Below are 25,935 nucleotides of genomic sequence, written 5' to 3' on the forward strand. Positions count from 1 at the left end.
ACACATCAGTAACTACATGAAATCTCACACACACACACACATCAGTAACTACATGTAATCCCTCACACACACACACCAGTAACTACATGAAATCACACACACACACACACATCAGTAACTACATGAAATCTCACACACACACACACCAGTAACTACATGTAATCTCTCACACACACATCAGTAACTACATGTAATCTCACACACATCAGTAACTACATGAAATCACACACACACACATCAGTAACTACATGAAATCTCTCTCTCACACACACATCAGTAACTACATGTAATTCACACACACATCAGTAACTACATGAAATCCCTCACACACACACACATCAGTAACTACATGAAATCTCACACACACACACACACACACACACATCAGTAACTACATGAAATCTCACACACACATCAGTAACTACATGAAATCACACACACACACATCAGTAACGATATATAATCTCACACACACACACACACACACATCAGTAACTACATGTAATCTCACACACATACACACACACACATCAGTAACTACATGTAATCTCTCACACACACATCAGTAACTACATGAAATCTCACACACACATACACATCAGTAACTACACGTAATCTAACACACTCACACACACATCAGTAACTACATGTAATCTCACACACACACACACACATCAGTAACTACATGTAATTCACACACACATCAGTAACTACATGAAATCTCTCTCACACACACACATCAGTAACTACATGTAATCACACACACACACATCAGTACCTACATGTAATGTCTCACACACACACACATCAGTAACTACATGAAATCACACACACACACACACACACACACACACACACACACACACACACACACACACACACACACACACATCAGTCAATACATGTAATCTCACACACACACACATCAGTAACTACATGTAATCTCACACACATCAGTAACTACATGTAACCACACACACACACACATCAGTACCTACATGTAATCTCACACACACATCAGTAACTACACGTAATCTCACACACACATCAGTAACTACATGTAATCACACACACACACATCAGTACCTACATGTAATCTCACACACACATCAGTAACTACACGTAATCTCACACACACATCAGTAACTACATGAAATCTCTCACACACACATCAGTAACTACATGTAATCTCACACACACACACACATCAGTAACTACATGTAATCTCACACACACACACACACATCAGTAACTACATGTAATCTCACACACACACACACACACATCAGTAACTACATGTAATCACACACACACACACACATCAGTAACTACATGTAATCACACACACATCAGTAACTACATGAAATCACACACACACACATCAGTAACGACATGTAATCTCACACACACACCCACATCAGTAACTACATGTAATCTCACACACACACACACATCAGTAACTACATGTAATCTCACACACACACACATCAGTAACTACATGTAATCACACACACATCAGTAACTACATGTAATCACACACACATCAGTAACTACATGTAATCACACACACACACACACACACATCAGTAACTACATGAAATCTCACACACACACACACATCAGTAACTACATGTAATCTCACACACACACACATCAGTAACTACATGTAATCACACACACACACACACATCAGTACCTACATGTAATCTCACACACACATCAGTAACTACACGTAATCTCACACACACATCAGTAGCTACATGTAATCTCACACACACATCAGTAGCTACATGTAATCTCACACACACACACATCAGTAACTACATGTAATCTCACACACACACACACATCAGTAACTACATGTAATCACACACACATCAGTAACTACATGTAATCACACACACATCAGTAACTACATGTAATCACACACACACATCAGTAACTACACGTAATCTCACACACACATCAGTAACTACATGTAATCTCACACACACACACACACACACACATCAGTAACTACATGTAATCTCACACACACACACACACACATCAGTAACTACATGTAATCTCACACACACACATCAGTAACTACATGTAATCTCTCACACACACATCAGTAGCTACATGTAATCTCACACACACACACATCAGTAGCTACATGTAATCTCACACACACACACACATCAGTAACTACATGTAATCTCACACACACATCAGTAACTACATGTAATCTCACACACACATCAGTAACTACACGTAATCTCACACACACATCAGTAACTACATGTAATCTCACACACACACACACACATCAGTAACTACATGTAATCACACACACATCAGTAACTACATGTAATCACACACACATCAGTAACTACATGTAATCACACACACACACACACACACATCAGTAACTACATGAAATCTCACACACACACACACACACACACATCAGTAACTACATGTAATCTCACACACACATCAGTACCTACACGTAATCTCACACACACATCAGTAACTACATGTAATCTCACACACACACATCAGTAACTACACGTAATCTCTCTCACACACACACATCAGTAATTACATGTAATCTCACACACACACCAGTGACTACATGTAATCTCTCTCACACACACATCAGTAACTACATCTCACACACACACACATCAGTAACTACATGTAATCTCACACACACACACACACATCAGTAACTACATGTAATCTCACACACACACACACATCAGTACCTACATGTAATCTCACACACACAACAGTAACTACACGTAATCTCACACACACATCAGTAGCTACATGTAATCTCACACACACACACATCAGTAACTACATGTAATCACACACACACACACACACATCAGTAACTACATGTAATCACACACACATCAGTAACTACATGTAATCTCACACACACATCAGTAACTACATGTAATCTCACACACACACACATCAGTAACTACATGTAATCTCTCACACACACATCAGTAGCTACATGTAATCTCTCACACACACACACACACACACACACACACACACACATCAGTAACTACATGTAATCTCACACACACACACACATCAGTAACTACATGTAATCTCACACACACACACACATCAGTAACTACATGTAATCTCACACACACACACATCAGTAACTACATGTAATCTCACACACACACATCAGTAACTACATGTAATCTCTCACACACACATCAGTAACTACATGTAATCTCTCACACACACATCAGTAGCTACATGTAATCTCACACACACACACACACATCAGTAACTACATGTAATCTCACACACACATCAGTAACTACATGTAATCTCACACACACACATCAGTAACTACATGTAATCTCACACACACACACATCAGTAACTACATGTAATCTCTCACACACACATCAGTAGCTACATGTAATCTCTCACACACACATCAGTAACTACATGTAATCTCTCACACACACATCAGTAACTACATGTAATCTCTCACACAGACACACATCAGTAACTACATGTAATCTCACACACACACACACACACATCAGTAACTACATGTAATCTCACACACACATCAGTAACTACATGTAATCTCACACACACACACACATCAGTAACTACATGTAATCTCACACACACACACACACACCCCCTCTCCCGCCGTTCCTAAATTTAGTAAATTACATGGAATTTTTACTACTTTTCCACTAAAGCAAACAGCAGAGGTCGGTGTATTAGTATAATCCTCAGAACCTGACGTGTCAGTGCGTAATGCAGGTTCATGCGCTGTGTACTCGGGGTGACTCCTGCCTCAGACTGCCCCATCCATGCGCTGTGTACTCGGGGTGACTCCTGCCTCAGACTGCCCCATCCATGCGCTGTGTACTCGGGGTGACTCCTGCCTCAGACTGCCCCATCCATGCGCTGTGTACTCGGGGTGACTCCTGCCTCAGACTGCCCCATCCATGCGCTGTGTACTCGGGCTGACTCCTGCCTCAGACTGCCCCATCCATGCGCTGTGTACTCGGGGTGACTCCTGCCTCAGACTGCCCCATCCATGCGCTGTGTACTCGGGGTGACTCCTGCCTCAGACTGCCCCATCCATGCGCTGTGTACTCGGGGTGACTCCTGCCTCAGACTGCCCCATCCATGCGCTGTGTACTCGGGGTGACTCCTGCCTCAGACTGCCCCATCCATGCGCTGTGTACTCGGGGTGACTCCTGCCTCAGACTGCCCCATCCATGCGCTGTGTACTCGGGGTGACTCCTGCCTCAGACTGCCCCGTCCATGCGCTGTGTACTCGGGGTGACGCCTGCAGAAGATTGCACCTTCTGTGATCAGGAACGGCTGACATTGGTTCTATAGCAGAAGTTACATTTGTAGTGCGCTGTAGCATCAAACAGTGATGTAATGTCCCCAATGCAATAAGATAAATATACCTGTATACAATATGTCTTGAATAGCTTTCTGTATGCAACTAAGGCCCTCATTCAGAGCCGCTCGTTCGTTCTGACTGATGTTCGCACAACTGCGCATGCGCGAACCAGTCAGTGCGGCCGAAAATCGTGTGCTCGCTATATAGCGGATGCCTGCTATTTTGAGTGACAGGAGGAGGCGTATGTGGGTGGTAACAGGGGAAGGTGCTTGAAAACGGGGAGTGGAGATCCGATCGCAGGCGTGCTTAAAGGTCAAAACGGGCGTTTTATGGGTGTGCATAATTAATACAGCAGCGTCATTGACCACGTCACTGGGTTATTTTTTACTCAGAACTGCTCGCAAAATAGCGGTAGGAAAAACCAACCACAAGAATAGCGAGCAGTTCATACGCTGATCGATGTACTCGATTAATCTAATAAATAGCGGACATGACGTATGGTGCGAGCGGTAAGGGGGCGTATTTTTCAAAATTACAACCGCAAGTTTAGCTCGCTCGTTCAGACTTAGAGGCGTGAACAGACCGCAAAGTGCGAACGGTCCATTTGAATAGCCACCCCTTTTTAGAAAACGAACGACCGCAAATTGCGAGCGGCTTTGAATCAGGTCCTAATTCCCCTATTCATGGAGAAATACTGATGATAATTATATTGTTATTTAAACTACATTATTATAACTTTTTATTTTTATCACTCTCTTCGGCAGATCTCCTCTTCCTAACTGGTCTGGCGTCCTCAGTGTTCGTAGTGTCTGAACTAATAAAGTTTTGTGAGCAGTGTTGTTGCCGTAAGAAAACCGTGAAAGTTTTGGAAGAAGATATTTAAACAGAGGCGGTCAGCGGTGTTACTCGTCACCCCGTCCTCGCAGACCCTATGATGTGACCTCCCACCTCACTTGCCAATGCGCCGATGGCTATATTACGTATTTATGTAACGTTCATACTACTGCGTTTTATGGAAAAAACAAACTTTATAAACATGTATCAGGCATGTTTACCGGAGAGACACATCGCGCGTTTCTGATCAACCAACAAAAAATAATAATTCCCTCCATCATCGTTTTTTTGTACTTTACAATTCATTTGAGAATAAAGACTAATCATTTTATTTTTTAAATAAGGACAACAGAAGTGTCGCGATTTACTATACACAAGAGGATTAATGTCTTCTGTATATACAGCCCTGCCCCCTGCTGGCTGACTGTAGCGGTGCACCTGTCACAGACACAGTACAGCTAGATATAATGTACCGGGGACCATTCATGTGGGTGCAGCCTATCGATTTACTAGGAACTAGTGACCTCACTGAGGCACGAGGCACTTCATGGTCACCAGCTTCAAGTGAACTTACAGGTTACCATGGGTAAATGCACAACATGGCTGCCTCTATGTCCAGGACAACTAGTCGGGTACAAACGGGAGAGGGGCAGTAGGTCACCCCCAGCTATACTATATACAGGTGGGGGGTGTAGGGCTAGAGGTAATTCTCCTGAAGTTCCTGCTCTTAGTCACAAGTAACTATTAATAGGAGATGGAGGTAGCGCACGTTGATGCCGGTATGAGACAGCGGATAAATCAGCGAGCGATTACCGGAAGACGTTACGGGGTAACTCAGACACAGCACAAGTTCTACTCAATAAATATTCACATTTTATTTTGGATTGGGTAAAAAGCAGAATGACCAACAAGCAAACAATGGGAACGCGGAGATATATATATGTGTTATACACTCACCACAGAACAGGGGCATGAAGGAAGGCTGGGGCAGCAGGTTAGGGAGTATGGCCCAGGGCACCTGCTACATTTACTGAGCTAAACTGTGGGGTAGATTTACTAAGGCTTCTAAAACAGACAAGTGGTGTTACTCATAGCAACCAATCATATTATGTCTATCATTTTCTAGGATGCAATAGAGAAATGATAGACAGAATCTGATTGGCTGCTATGGGTAACACCTCAACTTGACTGTTCTAGAAGCTTTAGTAAATCTACCCCTAGAAGTGGTAAATTCCCCCCATAGATGTAGATAAAACGTGTATAAGACACAGAGGGACAACGCACATACTGCAGGTCACAACATACATACTGCAGGTCACAACACACATACTGCAGGTCACAACATACATACTGCAGGTCACAACATACATACTGCAGGTCACAACACACATACTGCAGGTCACAACATACACTACCGTTCAAAAGTTTTGGGTCACTTAGAAATTTCCTTATTTTTGAAAGAAAAGCACTGCGTTTTTTTTCAATGAAGATAACATTAAATTAATCAGAAATACACTCTATACATCTATACATTGTTAATGTGGTAAATGACTATACTAGCTGCAAACGTCTGGTTTATAAAGGAATATCTACATAGGTGTATAGAGGCCCATTTCCAGCAACCATCACTGCTGTGTTCTAATGGTACATTGTGTTTGCTAAGCGCGTTAGAAGACTAATGGATGATTAGAAAACCCTTGTGCAATTATGTTAGCACAGCTGAAAACGGGTTTGCTCGTTAGAGAAGCTATAAAACTGGCCTTCCTTTGAGCTAGTTGAGTATCTGAAGCATCACATTTGTTGGTTCGATTATACTCTCCAAATGGCCAGAAAAAGAGAACTTTCATGTGAAACTCGACAGTCTGTTCTTGTTCTTAGAAATGAAGGCTATTCCATGCGAGAAATTGCCAAGTAACTGAACATTTCCTACAACGGTGTGTACTACGCCCTTCAGAGAACAGCACAAACGGGCTCTAACTAGAGTAGAAAGAGAAGTGCGAGGCCCCGGTGCACAACTGTGCAAGAAGACAAGTACATTAGAGTCTCTAGTATGAGGAATAGATGCCTCACAGGTCCTTAACTGGCAGCTTCATGAAATGGTCCCCGCAAAACGCCAGTGTCAACGTCTACAGTGAAGAGGCGACTCCGGGATGCTGGCCTTCTAGGCAGAGTGGCAAAGAAAAAGCCATATCTGAGACTGGCCAATAAAAGGAAAATATTAATATGGGCAAAAGAACAGACATTTTACAGAGGAAGATTGGAAAAAAGTGTTATGGACAGACAAATCCAAGTTTGAGGTGTTTGGATCACACAGAAGGGAATCGGTATGTAATACCGCCGGCTGCATGGCCGGCAGTTCGAATCCCGGCAGCGTCAGGCCGACAGAGGAACAGATCCCAGCAGCGGCAGCCCGACAGCGCTGGAACTCCCGATCGTCCCCAGGTAAGGATGAACTAACCTACCCCCCTAACCCTCCCTTATGGGTGCCTAACCCCCCCCCCCCCTTTCCCGCTGCCTAAACCTAAGTACTGGGGGTGCCTAACCCTCCCCCCCCCCTAGCCTAACCCTAACTTCCCCCCGGGGGTGCCTAACCCTCCCTCCCCCTAGCCTAGCCCTAACCTCCCGGGGGGGGGGGGGTGCCTAACCCTAAGTCCCCCCTGGGAACCCTAAACCTAACCCTTCCCCCCACGCAGCTGTCCGCTCACGGCGCCCGGCATCCCTTCAAATCGGGGCGCCAGTCTCCCGGCGTCGGTAACATGCCAGGCATCTACATCTAGACGCCGGTCATTTCACCCTCGCCGCGATATGACAGTCGGGAAGCCGGCAGTCGGTATAATGTCAGCCGGCTTCCCGATTGCATCCCCATAGAAGAACTTTTGTGAGACGCAGAACAAGTGAAAAGATGCTGGAAGAGTGCCTGACGCCATCTGTCACGCATGGTGGAGGTAATGTGATGGTCTGGTGCTGGTAAAGTGGGAGATTTGTACAAGGTAAAAGGGATTTTGAATACGGAAGGCTCACACTCCATTTTGCAACGCCATGCCATATCCTGTGTACAGCGCTTGATTGGAGCCAATTTCCTCCTCCAACAGGACAATGACCCAAAGCGCACCTCCAAATTATGCAAGAACTATTTAGGGAAGAAGCAGGCAGCCGGTATTCTGTCTGTAATGGAGTGGCCAGCGCAGTCACCAGATCTCAACCCCATTGGGCTGTTGTGGGAGCAGCTTGACCGTATGGTACGCAAGAAGTGCCCATCAAGCCAATCCAACTTGTGGGAGGTGCTTCAGGAAGCGTGGGGTGGGAGGTGCTTCAGGAAGCGCGGGGTGGGAGGTGCTTCAGGAAGCGCGGGGTGGGAGGTGCTTCAGGAAGCGCGGGGTGGGAGGTGCTTCAGGAAGCGTGGGGTGGGAGGTGCTTCAGGAAGCGTGGGGTGGGAGGTGCTTCAGGAAGCGCGCGGTGGGAGGTGCTTCAGGAAGCGCGGGGTGGGAGGTGCTTCAGGAAGCGTGGGGTGGGAGGTGCTTCAGGAAGCGTGGGGTGACATTTCTTCAGATTACCTCAACAAAGTAACAGCTAGATGCCAAAGGTCTGCGATGCTGTAATTGCTGCAAAAGGAGCATTCTCTGACGAGAGCAAAGTTTGAAGGACAAAATTATTATTTCAAATATCATTATTTCTAACCTTGCCAATGTCCTGACTATATGTTCTATTTATTTTGCAACTCATTTGTTAATAAAAGTCAGTTTTCATGTAAAACACAAAATTGTCTGGGTGACCACAAACTTTTGAACGGTAGTGTACACCCTGCACCTCGCAGCCTACACCCCGCACGTCACAAGTTCTGTCAGTGCATGGAAACGCCTGCATCCGCATGGTAATATATCTCACACCTGTACAGAACGGGCAGCGCTGGTCACAGAGGAAGAGGGCTCCTAGGACTGAATGGGAGGAGCCAATTGTTCTTCCCGGGGGCCCTCGCCCAGTACATACGCTATATGGCCGGCTCCGCCGTGTAATGTGTAATTATGCAGAATACAATTAATAGAATAAAACAAATGGCGATAACACTAGTGTATGAGAGCACAGATGTTAGGACAGTGCCAACGTTTGTTAATGAAAAGGAAGCAGTCACTTACACACAGGGGGGCGGCCATGTTGTTGTGGCCTGTTACTAGCACATAGACCTGAGTGATGTCACAAGCTCCTGATAGACTTCACATTCGCAGATGGCGGTTCAGCTTGTGGAATGGCTGCCTCCGCTGTGTGTGACTGATGGGTACATGTTATAGAGGATCACATGACCCACAGGGCAAAGGACAAGTAAACAGATTACAATTATTACTATAATCCTCCCTTTTCCAAATATATTCCTCGTTGTGCTCTGCTACATCCTCCCATCAGCTGATCGTCTTCACTGCTCGCCCCTCTGCCAGGCGATGGGGAGCGAGGTGCACGATGCCTCTCACAGATCCCTGTTTGGTAACATTTGCAGCCGTTAGTATCTCCCTGTGAGAAGGCACGAGGCACACCCTGCAGTGTCTGGACGCCTCGCTCCCCGGACCCAGGAGAGGCACAGTACGGGCAGTGCACGCTGTCAGCTGTGGGGGGTGGAGAGGAGGACAGCTGAGAGTAGAGAATTGGTTTCTCCAGCAGAGCTTCTGCTAAAGGCACATCCATGGCACGAGCAATATTACATGTGCAGTAACACACATAACTAATACATAGTTATTCCCACTGGTCTTAAGGTTACACAATAGATCATCATATTTGGCAGCACAGTTCTAAACACGTCACGTGACGCACCAGACCATCTTTTGACGCGCCAGCCCATCATGTGACGCGCCGGTGATCCAAACGGGAGAAGTAAAAAAATTGGCATAAAAAAAAAAAAAAATATCCACCTGAAGTTATAAAACTATAGATTTGAAGCTGGGAGTCATACAGAGAGCTGAGAGCGCCTCCTAGTGGTGATAGCAGGGAAAGCGGCTGCTGCACCCAGAAAAGGCCAAAGAGTAAAATCTTTAGATTATAAAACAATGATAAAGTGAATATTAATAATCTATATGTGCAGCAGGGAAGGCAGAGAAATGGCCGCCTTCTATCAATGCTTTCCCTCTACATAAAGCTGGAGCCCGGTCAGTCCTGGTCCTGGATTTATAGGAACCTGAGAACGTTCCTGCGCTGGAGCAGAGCAGCCGGTATAAGCTGTGAGGTATCTGTATAATGTTTCTGCCTTTATAATAACCGGACGTAGGTGACATCAGAGAGTCAGTTACTGGTACAGATCACCTCCGTCCTGGTACGTGGCCTCTAGTCGTCTTCCTCCTTCGTCCTCAAGCCGTCGCTCTGGCGAGTGCGTCCGGTCATTTCCAGCAGCGCCCGGGCCTCGGGGTCCGCATCCAGGATGCTCTTTTTGGTTTTGGCCTAAATGCAACAAATAATAAATTAGATGGATCTGTATCATCTGTGACACAAGATCTATAGGAACCGCGGTTACACTACGACACAGACAGGCGCAAACCACCGTACACAGCACCGGTGATTCAGTCACACTCCGGCTGCCATTAACGTCCCTGCGTTACAGTATACTCCTCCCTATTACTAAGAGAGGACCTCTAATGCCAACATGGGAAATGGGGAGACATAGACTATGCTGGTAAAATACTGATCAATGGGGGTGGGCACGGGATGCCGGCATTCGGGATAACGGCGGTCAGAATCCCGACAGGGTTAGCATACAGACACTTGTGATCTAACCCTTCCCCTCTCCCTACACCTAAACCCCCTCCCTGGTGCCTGACCCTAATCCTTCCCTTCTCCCTACATCTAACCCCCCCTCCCTGGTGCCTGACCCTAATCCTTCCCCTAGTGCCTAAACCTAACCCTCCCCCCAACCACACTACTTACCTAGGTATCCCAGCGGTTGGGATTCTGTCGCCAGTAACCCGCGCATTATATCACAGCTGTTATACAGGAACATTCCCCCTCTTCCTTCCATTACAGACAGCTGCGGGCTCAGGACAGGGGGTCTGGCTCAGTACCGTACGCAGCTGCAGTCGCCTACGGATCGCAGTTACTAAGATATGTTAACGCCTGCCAAAGCACAGCCGACATAGAGACGCCGACTGCTGCCTTCTCATAGCCGCCCAATGACGCTCTTCTGCGTGATCATCGGTACCATTGACGCACATCGCACATGTCTCCACACTGCCGGTCTCCTCGCACGCAGAGCGTCTCACAGATCACCAAGTCGGGAATGGAGCCAGGAGCTGGTGTGACATCAACCAATCCACACAGTGCATTTCTACAAAAGCTAATCTGCCAAGCTGTCAGTCAGTCAGTGCCTGCCCAGTTACAGAAAGCCCCCCCCTAACATGGCATTCTGCTGCAGAGCAGTGAGAGACCCCACTTATTGTATATTATATTATTCCGCTCAGTATTACACAGACCCTGCTTTATATCAATGTAATATACCCATAACCAGCTTTACTCAAAGAACCAGACGGAAAAATGTGATCATAACAAATTTGTATTTTGCATAATATTCTGACATTGGTTATTGTATTTACTATATGGTTGTACCAAATATTTTTAATTACAGCTGATGTCTGGGACATTTTAAACTCGGGCAGAGTGGATGGGCCATACAAGGCGTCCCGGGGGGAGAGTGGATGGGCCATACAAGGCGTCCCGGGGGGAGAGTGGATGGGCCATACAAGGCGTCCCGGGGGGAGAGTGGATGGGCCATACAAGGCGTCCCGGGGGGAGAGTGGATGGGCCATACAAGGCGTCCCGGGGGGAGAGTGGATGGGCCATACAAGGCGTCCCGGGGGGAGAGTGGATGGGCCATACAAGGCGTCCCGGGGGGAGAGTGGATGGGCCATACAAGGCATCCCGGGGGGAGAGTGGATGGGCCATACAAGGCGTCCCGGGGGGAGTGTGGATGGACCATACAAGGCGTCCCGGGGGGAGAGTGGATGGGCCATACAAGTCGCACCTGGGGAGAGTGGATGGGCCATACAAGCCGCACCTGGGGAGAGTGGATGGGCCATACAAGTCGCACCTGGGGAGAGTGGATGGGCCATACAAGTCGCATCTGGGGAGAGTGGATGGGCCATACAAGTCGCACCTGGGGAGAGTGGATGGACCATACAAGTCGCACCTGGGGAGTGTGGATGGGCCATACAAGTCGCACCTGGGGAGAGTGGATGGGCCATACAAGTCGCACTTGGGGAGAGTGGATGGACCATACAAAGATCACTCGGGGAGAGTGGATGGACCATACAAGGGGCACTCGGGAAGAATGGATGGGCCATACAAGGGGCATCTGGGGAGAGTGGATGGGCCATACAAGGGGCACCTGGGGAGAGTGGATGGGCCATACAAGGGGCACCTGGGGAGAGTGGATGGGCCATACAAGGGGCACTCGGGGAGAATAGATACATATTATGCAATAAATGTGGATATCTCCTACTCACCAGCACATGTTCAGGCAGCTCACCGAGGGCCCACGCCTCCATGGCGTCTATCTGGAAATCCTCTTTAGCAGACAGTTGGGGACTGTTATATGTTGTGCATCTGGGTTTGGCTTTGCTGTGGCCTTTTCCGAAGTTACAGTCTATCCAAAGTCCAAAATAGTCATGTTGCCCTCCCATGCCCTGCAAAGCCAAACCAAATTCTTGTTATTATAAAGTATGAGTGCAAAGTTTTCTACCTCATGTCCACTGTGACTGCACACGCCATGTAATCCAGAGCCGGGACACACTGTGACCGCACACGCCACGTTATAGAGAGCTGGGACACACTGTGACTGCACACGCCATGTTATACAGAGCCGGGACACACTGTGACCGCACACGCCACGTTATAGAGAGCCGGGACATACTGTGATTGCACACGCCACGTTATACAGAGCCGGGACACACTGTGACCGCACACGCCACGTTATAGAAAGCCGGGACACACTGTGATTGCACACGCCACGTTATACAGAGCCGGGACACACTGTGACCGCACACGCCACGTTATACAGAGCCGGGACACACTGTGACCGCACACGCCACGTTATACAGAGCCGGGACACACTGTGACCGCACACGCCACGTTATAGAGAGCCGGGACACACTGTGACCGCACACGCCATGTTATACAGAGCCGGGACACTGTGACTGCACACGCCACGTTATACAGAGCCGGGACACTGTGACTGCACGCGCCATGTTATACAGAGCCGGAACACACTGTGACTGCACACGCCATGTTATACAGAGCCGGGACACACTGTGACCGCACACGCCACGTTATACAGAGCCGGAACACACTGTGACTGCACACGCCATGTTATACAGAGCCGGGACACATTGTGACCGCACACGCCATGTTATACAGAGCCGGGACACACTGTGACCGCACACGCCATGTTATACAGAGCCGGGACACACTGTGACCGCACACGCCATGTTATACAGAGCCGGGACACACTGTGACCGCACTGTATCCCTGTTATACAGAGCCGGGACACACTGTGACCGCACTGTATCCCTGTTATACCATCCAATGCTACGTAATAATGAGAAGAACCAGGAGAACCAGCAGAACCTGGAATTGGGACGGCAGCGTTTTAAACAGCGGATTTCATACAAGACACAGCAGGAAACGTAGACATTGTGCTCACCAGCCCATTAGGCATCGTCTGCTGCCCGTGATTGAGGTACATATAGTGGTCATTATACCCGGTAGGCGTGTACACGTCCAGCCGCGGGGAAACTGTGAATAGGAAGCATCTGTCGTCTCCTGGCAAGTACAAAGAGATAATGAGGAGTCAGAACCGAAACACATGGCGTAAATTGTATTTACTACATAAAAGTACTCGTAATTCCACTCCAGAATGTGGCCTCATCAGGGGTAACGGTAATATATATATATACAGTCAGGTGCATAAATATTGGGACATTGACAGAATTGTCATATTTTGGCCTCTAGTCACCACCACAATGGCTTTGAAATGAAACAAACAAGATGTGATTTACCTGCAGACTTTCAGATTTAATTTGAGGGTAATTACATCCAAATCAGGTGAACGGTGTAGGAATTACACCGGTTTCTATATGTGCCTCCCACGTTTTAAGGGGCCAAAAGTAATGGGACAAACTAAACAATCCTAAATCTAACTTTCACTTTTTAATACTTTGTTGCAAATCCTTTGCAGGCAATTACAGCCTGAAGTCTGGAACGCATAGACATCACCAGACGCTGGGTTTCATCCCTGGTGATGCTCTGCCAGGCCTCTACTGCAAATGTCTTCAGTTCCTGCTTGTTCTTGGGGCATTTTCCCTTCAGTTTTGTCTTCATCAAGTGAAATGCATGCTCAATCGGATTCAGGTCAGGGGATTGACTTGGCCATTGCATAACATTCCACTTTTTAGCATTAAAAAACTCTTTGGTTGCTTTTGCAGTATGCTTCGGGTCATTGTCCATCTGCACTGTGAAGCGCCGTCCAATGAGTTCTGAAGCATTTGACTGAATATGAGCATATAATATTGCCCGAAACACTTCAGAATTCATTCTGCTGCTTTTGTCAGCAGTCACATCATCAATAAATACAAGGGAACCAGTTCCATTGGCAGCCATACATGCCCACGCCATGACACTACCACCACCATGCTTCACTGATGAGGTGGTATGTTTTGGATCTTGAGCAGTTCCTTTCCTTCTCCATACTCTTCTCTTCCCATCACTCTGGTACAAGTTGATCTTTGTCTCATCTGTCCATAGGATGTTGTTCCAGAACTGTAATGGCTTTTTTAGATGTTGTTTGGCAAACTCTAATCTGGTCTTCCTGTTTTTGTGGCTCACCAATGGTTTACATCTTGTGGTGAACCTTCTATATTCACTCTTGTGAAGTCTTCTCTTGATTGTTGTCTTTGACACATATACATCTACCTCCTGGAGAGTGATCTTTATTTGGCCAAATGTTGTGAAGGGGTTTTTCTTCACCAGGGAAATAATTCTTCTGTCATCCACCACAGTTGTTTTCCGTGGTCTTCCGGGTCTTTTGGTGTTGCTGAGCTCTCCGGTGCGTTCTTTCTTTTTAAGAATGTTCCAAACAGTTGATTTGGCCACACCTAATGTTTTTGCTATCTCTCTGATGGGTTTGTTTTGATTTTTCAGCCTAATGATGGCTTGCTTCACTGATAGTGACAGCTCTTTGGATTTCATATTGAGAGTCGACAGCAACTGATTCCAAATGCAAATGTCACACCTAGAATCAACTCCAGACCTTTTACCTGCTTAATTGATAATGAAATAACGAGGGAATAGCCCACACCTGTCCATGAAATAGCTTTTGAGTTGATAGTCCCATTACTTTTGGCCCCTTAAAAAGTGGGAGGCACATATAGAAACCGTTGTAATTCCTACACCGTTCACCTGATTTGGATGTAATTACCCTCAAATTAAATCTGAAAGTCTGCAGGTAAATCACATCTTGTTTGTTTCATTTCAAAGCCATTGTGGTGGTGACTAGAGGGCAAAATATGAAAATTCTGTCAATGTCCCAATATTTATGCATCTGACTAAGTCTGTGTATAGAAAGAACAGGTGAGGCGCAGCTTGTCAGACGCCGATCAGCTGTCTCTCTGACACATAATCAGCACATGTAGCGCACACGTCTCAGGAACGTCACGCATCAGCCGCACTTCATATGTGACGCCAAAAATCCTAATACGAGCGTTGAGCAGTGCACATAAGTGTCTTATAAAAGCTTAACTGTTATTTAAATCATACATGAATTATACATTTGATTAGGATGCTAATAAACCAAATGATAATATAGGTGATCAGCAAAGTATATCAATGATAAATACAGAATTATGGTATAACATACCTTTTGATAATTATTTTTCATCGAGGTCCATAGGGTCCACAGGAGTTACCTTGGGATATATAGTTGGATAGCATCCAATGCACCAAACAGCAAAGCTTTGGAGCTCCCAGCATGCACTGGTTCTCCTCCCTATATACCGCGTCCGCAGTACGTAACCAAGCCTTACGGCACAAGACAGAGCGTGGAGAAGGAAGTATCATGTACACAGGTAACACTCAACAAGCAAAGAGGGAATCTGTGACAAAAATGCTTAGGATTAGATCCCTCCTGAGGTATGCTATACCATCATTCTGTATTTCTTCTTCGGGTTCCATAAGGTCCACAGGAATTACCTTGGGATGGCCTAAAGCAGTTCCCTTAAGGGTGGGGAAGCTCCTGAGCAGATAGGGGAATCCGACGCCCGAAGGAGGCATCCTGGGAGGCCAACGTATCAAAAGCATAAATCTGATAACATATTAACGGAAGACCAAGTAGCTGCCTTACGGAGCAATTCAGCAGAGGCGCCTTGTCTTACCACCCATAATGGTCCCATGGACCGAGTGGAATGTGCTGTCCCCTTGTTAAGAACAGGGGGTGAGGGGATCAGCCTGTGTGTAGGCCTGAGAAATGGCCACACAGAGCCAGCAAGCCAAGTCTGTTTCCTCACTGACCAACCTCTTTTGTGAAAACCATATAACACAAAGAGAGAATCCGATTCCCTGATGGAGCTGGTCTGCTCCCCGTAGATACGAAGAGCTCGAACCACATCCAGGAGTCACCTATAGACAGGTCTGAAGACTTAAAGACCGGGACTGCAATTTCCTCATTTATATGAAAACAGGAAACAACCTTTGGGAGGTAGCCCGCCTTGGTACGGAGAACAGCTCTATTTTGATGAAACACCAAATATGGAGAGCGACATGACATTGCTGCCAAGTCAGACACTCTGCGAGCTGAAGAGATAGCCAGGAGAAAAAACGTTTTCTCCATCAACCATCTCAAGTCCACTTATCCAAGGGTTCAAAGGGATGCATCTGCAGTGCCCTGAGAACCAAAGACAAATCCCACGGTGCCACTGTTAGGAGAAATGAAGGTTGCAGTCGTAGAACCCCCTGTAAGACTGTTCTAACATCCAGCAGAGGGGCATCTTGCGCTGAAACCTAACAGTCCAAGCCGAAACTTGGACTCTGAAGGTAACAAGGCGAAGACCTAAGTCTAATTCAGCCTGGAAAAAAAAACAAGTACCCTTGATCCCTTGAATATCTTAGGGTCATATTTCCTATGGGAACATCAAAGAAAAAAGAATGACTGCCAAACCCTGTGATAGATGGGATCAGAAGCCGGCTTCCTTGCTCTCAGCATCATCTGTATCACTGAAGGAGAAAACCCCTTGGCTTTTAAGACGGAAGACTCAAGAGCCATGCCGTCAAAGCCAGCCGAGGTAAACTCTGGTATAGGCAGGGACCCTGTATTAGCAGATCCTGCCGTAGAGGCAGTGGAAATGGACTGTCTACGGATAGACGAGTCAGATCTGAGAATCAATGCCTCCTGGGCCAAGCAGGGGCTATTAGTATCATCCTGCCGCCCTCCTGCTTGAATTTTCTGATGACTCTTGAGAGGAGGGAGATTTGGAGGAAATCGGTATGCCAACCTGAAGTTCCATCTTACCACCAGAGCGTCCACCAAGGCGGCTGAGGGGTCCCTTGTCCTGGACCCATACTTTGGGACCTTGTGGTTGTGACCGGATGCCATGGAAGTCTACGTCTGGTATCCTCCACCTGTCCACCAGGAGTTGAAACACCTCCTAATGAAGAGCCTGTTCTCCGGCGTGTATGTCCTGGCGACCTAGGAGGTCTGCCTCCCAGTTGAGAATTTATTGCCGAGACCGCTGGAAGATGGCATTCTGCCCACAGTAGAATCCTTGCCACTTCTTCCATGGCTGTCGGACTTGGTGTGCCTCCTTGGTTTATGTAGGCCACTGCTGTCGCACTGTCGGACAAAATCTGGACAGGCCTGCCCTGTAGAAGGTCCTGTGCCAATATGAGTGCCTTGAGTACTGCCCGAAGCTCCAATATATTTATAGGCAGGTGACTTTCCTGTATCGTCCTTCTTCCTTGAAAGGTGCGATGACCTGTCACCGCTCCCATACTCGCAAACTTGCGTCCGTGGTGAAGAGTATCCACTCCGGGTGTTCAAATGAATCGTCTCCAGCCACCAGGCTAGGGAGAGGCGACTCTGGTGAGATGCAACCCATCTGGAATTGGCAGGGACCTGGAGTAGAACTGGGCTTAAGCCAAAATGTCGAATGTGACTACCATAGAACCCAGCATCTGCATAGCCAACTGAACTGACATGGTTTGCTTGCCAAGTAGATTGCGCATACGATAGTGCTACAATCTTGTCCTCTGGTAGACGAATCCTCTGTCCCAGTGAGTCCCCAAGTGCACCCCCATGCTGAAGTTGGAAAAAGTGACAACTTTTTCCCCAATTGATTGCCCTGTAGGCAGACGACAGCCATCCGTACATGACTTTGTAACATCTCCTGAGATTGCAAATATCAGGAGGTCGTCTAGATATGGCAGTATCCTGACTCCTGAGATGATCAGTCACTCCATTATCTAGCTTAGGGTCTCCATACGGAATTTGGGCACCTTGATGAATCTTTTGACTTGAGATTCAGTATAGGGCGGTGTGACCCATTAGGTTTTTTGATTCAAATGAATACTAACCCCTTCCCTGTTGCATCACAGGGACTATAACTCCTGATCACAGGAGGGCCCCAATCCCGGTAGGCCGAGGCTCTGACCGGATGTGTAGGAAGGGTCGTGCCCACAAACCTCTGAGGAGGATGCCTCCGGAACGAGATGGCATAACCCAGAGAGACCCGCTCTCGCCCCCAGGCATCTGTAGTGGTCTAATACCAGGCCTGAATGAACTGCAAAAGTCGGCCTCCATTCCTTCCAGGAGGAGGCCTGCCGCTACTGATCTAACTGCCTGCAGAGAGGCTGTACACAGCGGCATACTCTGACTAGAGTGAGCAGTAGAATAAACCCAACATGAATTAATGGGGGGCATCTACATAGACGGACCCCAATGCTGTGAACACCTCGTAGCATGAGGCACAGCAGCTAGCGTTTATAGTCACATACAGGCAGCGTACACACAGCACATAGCGTTTATAGTCACATACAGGCAGCGTACACACAGCAGCTAGCGTTTATAGTCACATACAGGCAGCGTACACACAGCAGCTAGCGTTTATAGTCACATACAGGCAGCGTACACACAGCAGCTAGCGTTTACAGTCACATACAGGCAGCGTACACACAGCAGCTACCGTTTATAGTCACATACAGGCAGCGTACACACAGCCGCTAGCGTTTATAGTCACATACAGGCAGCGTACACACAGCAGCTAGCGTTTCAAGTCACATACAGGCAGCGTACACACAGCAGCTAGCGTTTATAGTCACATACAGGCAGCGTACACACAGCACATAGCGTTTCAAGTCACATACAGGCAGCGTACACACAGCAGCTAGCGTTTATAGTCACATACAGGCAGCGTACACACAGCACATAGCGTTTATAGTCACATACAGGCAGCGTACACACAGCAGCTAGCGTTTATAGTCACATACAGGCAGCGTACACACAGCAGCTAGCGTTTATAGTCACATACAGGCAGCGTACACACAGCAGCTAGCGTTTATAGTCACATACAGGCAGCGTACACACAGCAGCTAGCGTTTATAGTCACATACAGGCAGCGTACACACAGCAGCTAGCGTTTATAGTCACATACAGGCAGCGTACACATAGCAGCTAGCGTTTATAGTCACATACAGGCAGCGTACACACAGCAGCTAGCGTTTACAGTCACATACAGGCAGCGTACACACAGCAGCTAGCGTTTATAGTCACATACAGGCAGCGTACACACAGCCGCTAGCGTTTACAGTCACATACAGGCAGCGTACACACAGCAGCTAGCGTTTCAAGTCACATACAGGCAGCGTACACACAGCAGCTAGCGTTTATAGTCACATACAGGCAGCGTACACACAGCAGCTAGCGTTTACAGTCACATACAGGCAGCGTACGCACAGCAGCTAGCGTTTATAGTCACATACAGGCGGCGTACGCACAGCACATAGCGTTTATAGTCACATACAGGCGGCGTACACACAGCACATAGCGTTTATAGTCACATACAGGCGGCGTACGCACAGCACATAGCGTTTATAGTCACGTACAGGCAGCGTACGCACAGCACATAGTGTTTATAGTCACGTACAGGCGGCGTACACACAGCACATAGTGTTTATAGTCACATACAGGCAGCGTACACACAGCAGCTAGCGTTTATAGTCACATACAAGCAGCGTACACACAGCAGCTAGCGTTTATAGTCACATACAGGCAGCGTACACACAGCACATAGCGTTTATAGTCACATACAGGCAGCGTACACACAGCACATAGCGTTTATAGTCACATACAGGCAGCGTACACACAGCAGCTAGCGTTTATAGTAACATACAGGCAGCGTACACACAGCAGCTAGTGTCTATAGTCACATACAGGCAGCGTACACACAGCACATAGCGTTTATAGTCACATACAGGCAGCGTACACACAGCACATAGCGTTTATAGTCACATACAGGCAGCGTACACACAGCACATAGCGTTTATAGTCACATACAGGCAGCGTACACACAGCACATAGCGTTTATAGTCACATACAGGCAGCGTACACACAGCACATAGCGTTTATAGTCACATACAGGCGGCGTACACACAGCACATAGCGTTTATAGTCACATACAGGCAGCGTACACACAGCACATAGCGTTTATAGTCACATACAGGCGGCGTACACACAGCACATAGCGTTTATAGTCACATTCAGGCAGCGTACACACAGCAGCTAGCGTTTATAGTCACATGCAGGCAGCGTACACACAGCACCTAGCGTTTATAGTCACATACAGGCAGCGTACACACACCAGCTAGCGTTTATAGTCACATACAGGCAGCGTACACACAGCAGCTAGCGTTTATAGTCACATACAGGCAGCGTACACACAGCACATAGCGTTTATATCCACATACAGGCAGCGTACGCACAGCAGCTAGCGTTTATAGTCACATACAGGCAGCGTATACACAGCACATAGCGTTTATAGTCACGTACAGGCAGCGTACACACAGCAGCTAGCGTTTATAGTCACGTACAGGCAGCGTACACACAGCACATAGCGTTTATAGTCACATACAGGCAGCGTATACACAGCAGCTAGCGTTTATAGTCACATACAGGCAGCGTACACACAGCAGCACATAGTGTTTATAGTCACATACAGGCAGTGTACACAGCAGCTAGCGTTTATAGTCACATACAGGCAGCGTACACACAGCACATAGCGTTTATATCCACATACAGGCAGCGTGCACACAGCACATAGCGTTTATAGTCACATACAGGCAGCGTACACACAGCAGTTAGCGTTTATAGTCACATACAGGCAGCGTACACACAGCACATAGCGTTTATAGTCACATACAGGCAGCGTACACACAGCACATAGCGTTTATAGTCACATACAGGCAGCGTACACACAGCAGCTAGCGTTTATAGTCACATACAGGCAGCGTACACACAGCACATAGTGTTTATAGTCACGTACAATGCATAAATACGCACATTTGCTAACGCAATATGGACTCTGTATCAACTGACCATCCCCGGAGGGATTGGTAGGATATAGAGTGCGCTATCTGCCAAACCCTGAGGGAGAGGTATATAGGGAGACAGACCAGACCTGTGAGACTACTGTAGTAGTGCACGGACAAACGCTGAACTGCGAGCGTCTCACACACGAGGTGGTGAATAGTGAACCAGACGCAGGGACTCCACTCAGAAGTTTGTGTCCGGCAGGGAGGGGCGGCCGGGGGAGCGCCTTATCTCCCCTAAGCTGTGATTTTGATGACCGGGTACGCTTAACTACAAAGTAGCAAGACGTTAACTAGTGCGCTCTAATGCGTCTTACCACCCGTCCCCGGCAACAGACGATATGGCCCCGGCCGCCTTAGTGAGGAACGTTAGACGACCTTCGCCCGCAGCGGCCTCTGACGCGTCTCAAGAACAGAGGCTAGGGACTGCTTTGTGCACGATTCCCCGAGAGGAATCCTTACCTGACATCTTTGTTACCCGACCGCAGTCCCGGACCTCAGCGTCTTTAGACCGCCAGCTAAGCCACGCTGAGGCCTGCCGAGAACCTCAGGACATAAAACGGTGCAGGAGTGACGGCGGAGGTAGATGGAGGTGGCGCTGGTACCGCTAAACTCTGACGTTTCATAAACTTAAGGTAAAACATAAAAGAAAAAGCCTGAGACTGCCTAGCAGTGCCGCTGATATAACAGGTGCTCTTACCGCACACCAAACAAAATAACCGAATGGCTGGGGGCGGGGTATATAGGGAGGAGGAGCAGTGCATGCTGGGAGCTCCAAAGCTTTGCTGTTTGGTGCAATGGACGCTGCCCAACTATATATCCCAAGGTAATTCCTGTGGACCCCATGGAACCCGAAGAAGAAAATTAAATTCAATAACATGTCTCAAAGATACTGGATAAGATGCATTAGTAGTACTGATGATAATCATACAGGATACTTGTTTGCTATAGAGAACCAGCACACCGAATGCCCGTCTCTGCCAATACTGCCCAGCCAGACGTGACCTGGTGTGACACGCGTTTCGCCTGGTATGGTCTGATAACATCAGTCTCATCTGTAACTGAAGCATTACTCTGTTTATAAAGATATTGTCCCTTTTTTGCCATAAAGGAAAACGGATTGGTTTCATACTACTCAAGATGACATAATGTGTCACATACACAAGAACCTCTTTTCCTTACGTATCCAATTACTTAAACCCGTGGGAGCTACACCAGCACCTCCGATAATGACAGCACGTTCCTCTATTAATTGGTTTACAGGTGTCTTTTTGGATACTATCTAGTGCGTAATCTCACCTTCTCCTCCTATTGTATCACAATCCCCTCAAGGTAAAGTGCTATGTACTATGATGGCGCCAACAGGAGAATAATAATCCCATTTATATGAGGTCATTGGCGCCTGATCATGGGGACGTAAAACTAACTCCTTCTCACCTTGATATTGTGGTTTGACCTCCCAATTCTGTGATGCGAAACCGCCAAAGATGAACCCATCGCGGTCCCTCAGGACTAACAAGCTGGGTCCCTGGTCCACCAGGTGCCCACACAGCTGGGAGAAGCTCTCTCCGTGGATGCTGGTGGAGAACAGAAGCCGCCACTTGTGCTGCATCTCAGAGGGAAGGAGAGTGTTCAGGAACATGACGGTGCGGAAGGTCAGCAGGGTGACGAAGGACGTGTGTTTCCCTCTCCGGCACTTCGGGACCAGACCGCTGAGGTCTTTGTGGTGCTCCGCATTCTGCTTCATGACGGATAACCCTAATGTTACCACCACTCTAAGGAACGTGGAAATCATCGGGACTTTATACAGCCAGTCTTCCACAGACGCCCTAGTGTAGGAGGACGTTATAAGCGCTGGTCCTTCAAGGGTTTGTCCACCTGCAAGATACATACACAGCTATTACCTGTAACACACCAGCAGGCGGCGCTCTGGAGTCCGATGGTTTATGTATGATAAGTCAGTGTCTGGTCACCGCAGAGCAGACTGATCAGTGAAGAACTGGGGTCGGGGATAGGTAATAAGTCATAGAATTTCCACCATCTCCATTACAAAACCGCTAAAATCACATCCAATGTACTTCAACAACGGGTGAGTGATTGGTGATACATAACAGAAAGCATAGATAGCATAGCATAGCAAAGCATAGATAGCATAGCATAGCAAAGCATAGATAGCATAGATAGCATAGCATAACATAGCATAGCAAAGCATAGATAGCATAGCATGCATAGCATAGCATAGATAGCATAGCATAACATAGCATAGCATAGATAGCATAGCATAGATAGCATAGCATAGATAGCATAGCATAGATAGCATAGCATAGATAACATAGCATAGATAACATAGCATAGCATAGCATAGATAGCATAGCATAGATAGCATAGCATAGATAGCATAGACAGCATAGCATAGATAGCATAGCTAACATAGCATAGATAGCATAGCATAGATAGCATAGCATAGATAGCATAGCATAGATAGCATAGCATAGATAGCATAGCATAGATAGCATAGCATAGCAAAGCATAGATAGCATAGCATAGATAGCATAGCATAGATAGCATAGATAGCATAGCATAGATAGCATAGATAGCAAAGCATAGCATAGCATAGCATAGATAGCATAGCATAGATAGCATAGATAGCAAAGCATAGCATAGCATAGCATAGATAGCATAGCATAGATAGCATAGATAGCATAGCATAGATAGCATAGATAGCATAGATAGCATAGATAGCAGATAGCATAGATAGCATAGATAGCATAGCATAGATAGCATAGCATAGATAGCATAGCATAGATAGCATAGCATAGATAGCATAGATAGCATAGCATAGATAGCATAGCATAGATAGCATAGCATAGATGGCATAGCATAGCATAGATAGCATAGCATAGCAAAGCATAGATAGCATAGCAAAGCATAGATAGCATAGCATAGATAGCATAGCATAGGATAGCATAGCATAGATAGCATAGCATAGATGGCATAGATAGCATAGCATAGATAGCATAGATAGCAAAGCATAGATAGCATAGCATAGATAGCATAGATAGCATAGCATAGATGGCATAGATAGCATAGCATAGATGGCATAGATAGCATAGCATAGATAGCATAGCATAGATGGCATAGATAGCATAGCATAGATGGCATAGATAGCATAGCATAGATGGCATAGATAGCATAGCATAGATGGCATAGATAGCATAGCATAGATGGCATAGATAGCAAAGCATAGATAGCATAGCATAGATGGCATAGATAGCAAAGCATAGATAGCATAGCATAGATGGCATAGATAGCATAGCATAGATGGCATAGCATAGCATAGATAGCATAGCATAGATAGCATAGATGGCATAGCATAGCATAGATAGCATAGCATAGATAGCATAGCAAAGCATAGATAGCATAGCATAGCATAGATAGCATAGCATAGCAAAGCATAGATAGCATAGCATAGATAGCATAGCATAGATAGCATAGCAAAGCATAGATAGCATAGCATAGCATAGATAGCATAGCAAAGCATAGATAGCATAGCATAGATAGCATAGCATAGATAGCATAGCATAGATAGCATAGGATAGCATAGCATAGATGGCATAGATAGCATAGCATAGATGGCATAGATAGCATAGCATAGATAGCATAGGATAGCATAGCATAGATAGCATAGCATAGATAGCATAGGATAGCATAGCATAGATGGCATAGATAGCATAGCATAGATGGCATAGATAGCATAGCATAGATAGTATAGGATAGCATAGCATAGATAGCATAAATAGCATAGATAGCATAAATAGCATAGATAGCATAGCATAAATAGCATAGCATAGATAGCATAGATAGCATAGCATAGATAGCATAGATAGCATAGATAGCATAGCATAGATAGCATAAATAGCATAGCATAGATAGCATAGATAGCATAGCATAGCATAGATAGCATAGGATAGCATAGTATAGCATAGATAGCATAGGATAGCATGGCATAGATAGCATAAATAGCATAGCATAGCATAAATAGCATAGCATAGATAGCATAGCATAAATAGCATAGCATAGCATAGCATAGATAGCATAGCATA

General features: G+C 46.5%; 1 protein-coding gene across 2 annotated transcripts in view; it reads right to left on the reverse strand.

The window, feature by feature from the left end:
* Window positions 1-7,841: 7,841 nt before the first annotated feature.
* The window catches only part of MEAK7 (MTOR associated protein MEAK7), a 61,337-nt gene continuing 43,243 nt past the window's right edge, over window positions 7,842-25,935 (reverse strand). For both annotated transcript variants that reach the window (XM_088464175.1, XM_088464176.1), the window contains 4 exons: window positions 23,270-23,710; window positions 13,905-14,023; window positions 12,709-12,888; window positions 7,842-10,654 (listed from right to left, as the gene is read on the reverse strand). In XM_088464175.1, the coding sequence (XP_088320301.1) occupies window positions 10,541-10,654; window positions 12,709-12,888; window positions 13,905-14,023; window positions 23,270-23,710 (854 nt within the window). In that variant the 3' untranslated portion in view covers window positions 7,842-10,540. The remainder of the gene's footprint in view (window positions 10,655-12,708; window positions 12,889-13,904; window positions 14,024-23,269; window positions 23,711-25,935) is intronic.

This window comes from Taudactylus pleione, unplaced genomic scaffold (assembly GCF_031769625.1).
Source record: "Taudactylus pleione unplaced genomic scaffold, aTauple2 ptg001606l, whole genome shotgun sequence".
Taxonomy (NCBI): domain Eukaryota; kingdom Metazoa; phylum Chordata; class Amphibia; order Anura; family Myobatrachidae; genus Taudactylus; species Taudactylus pleione.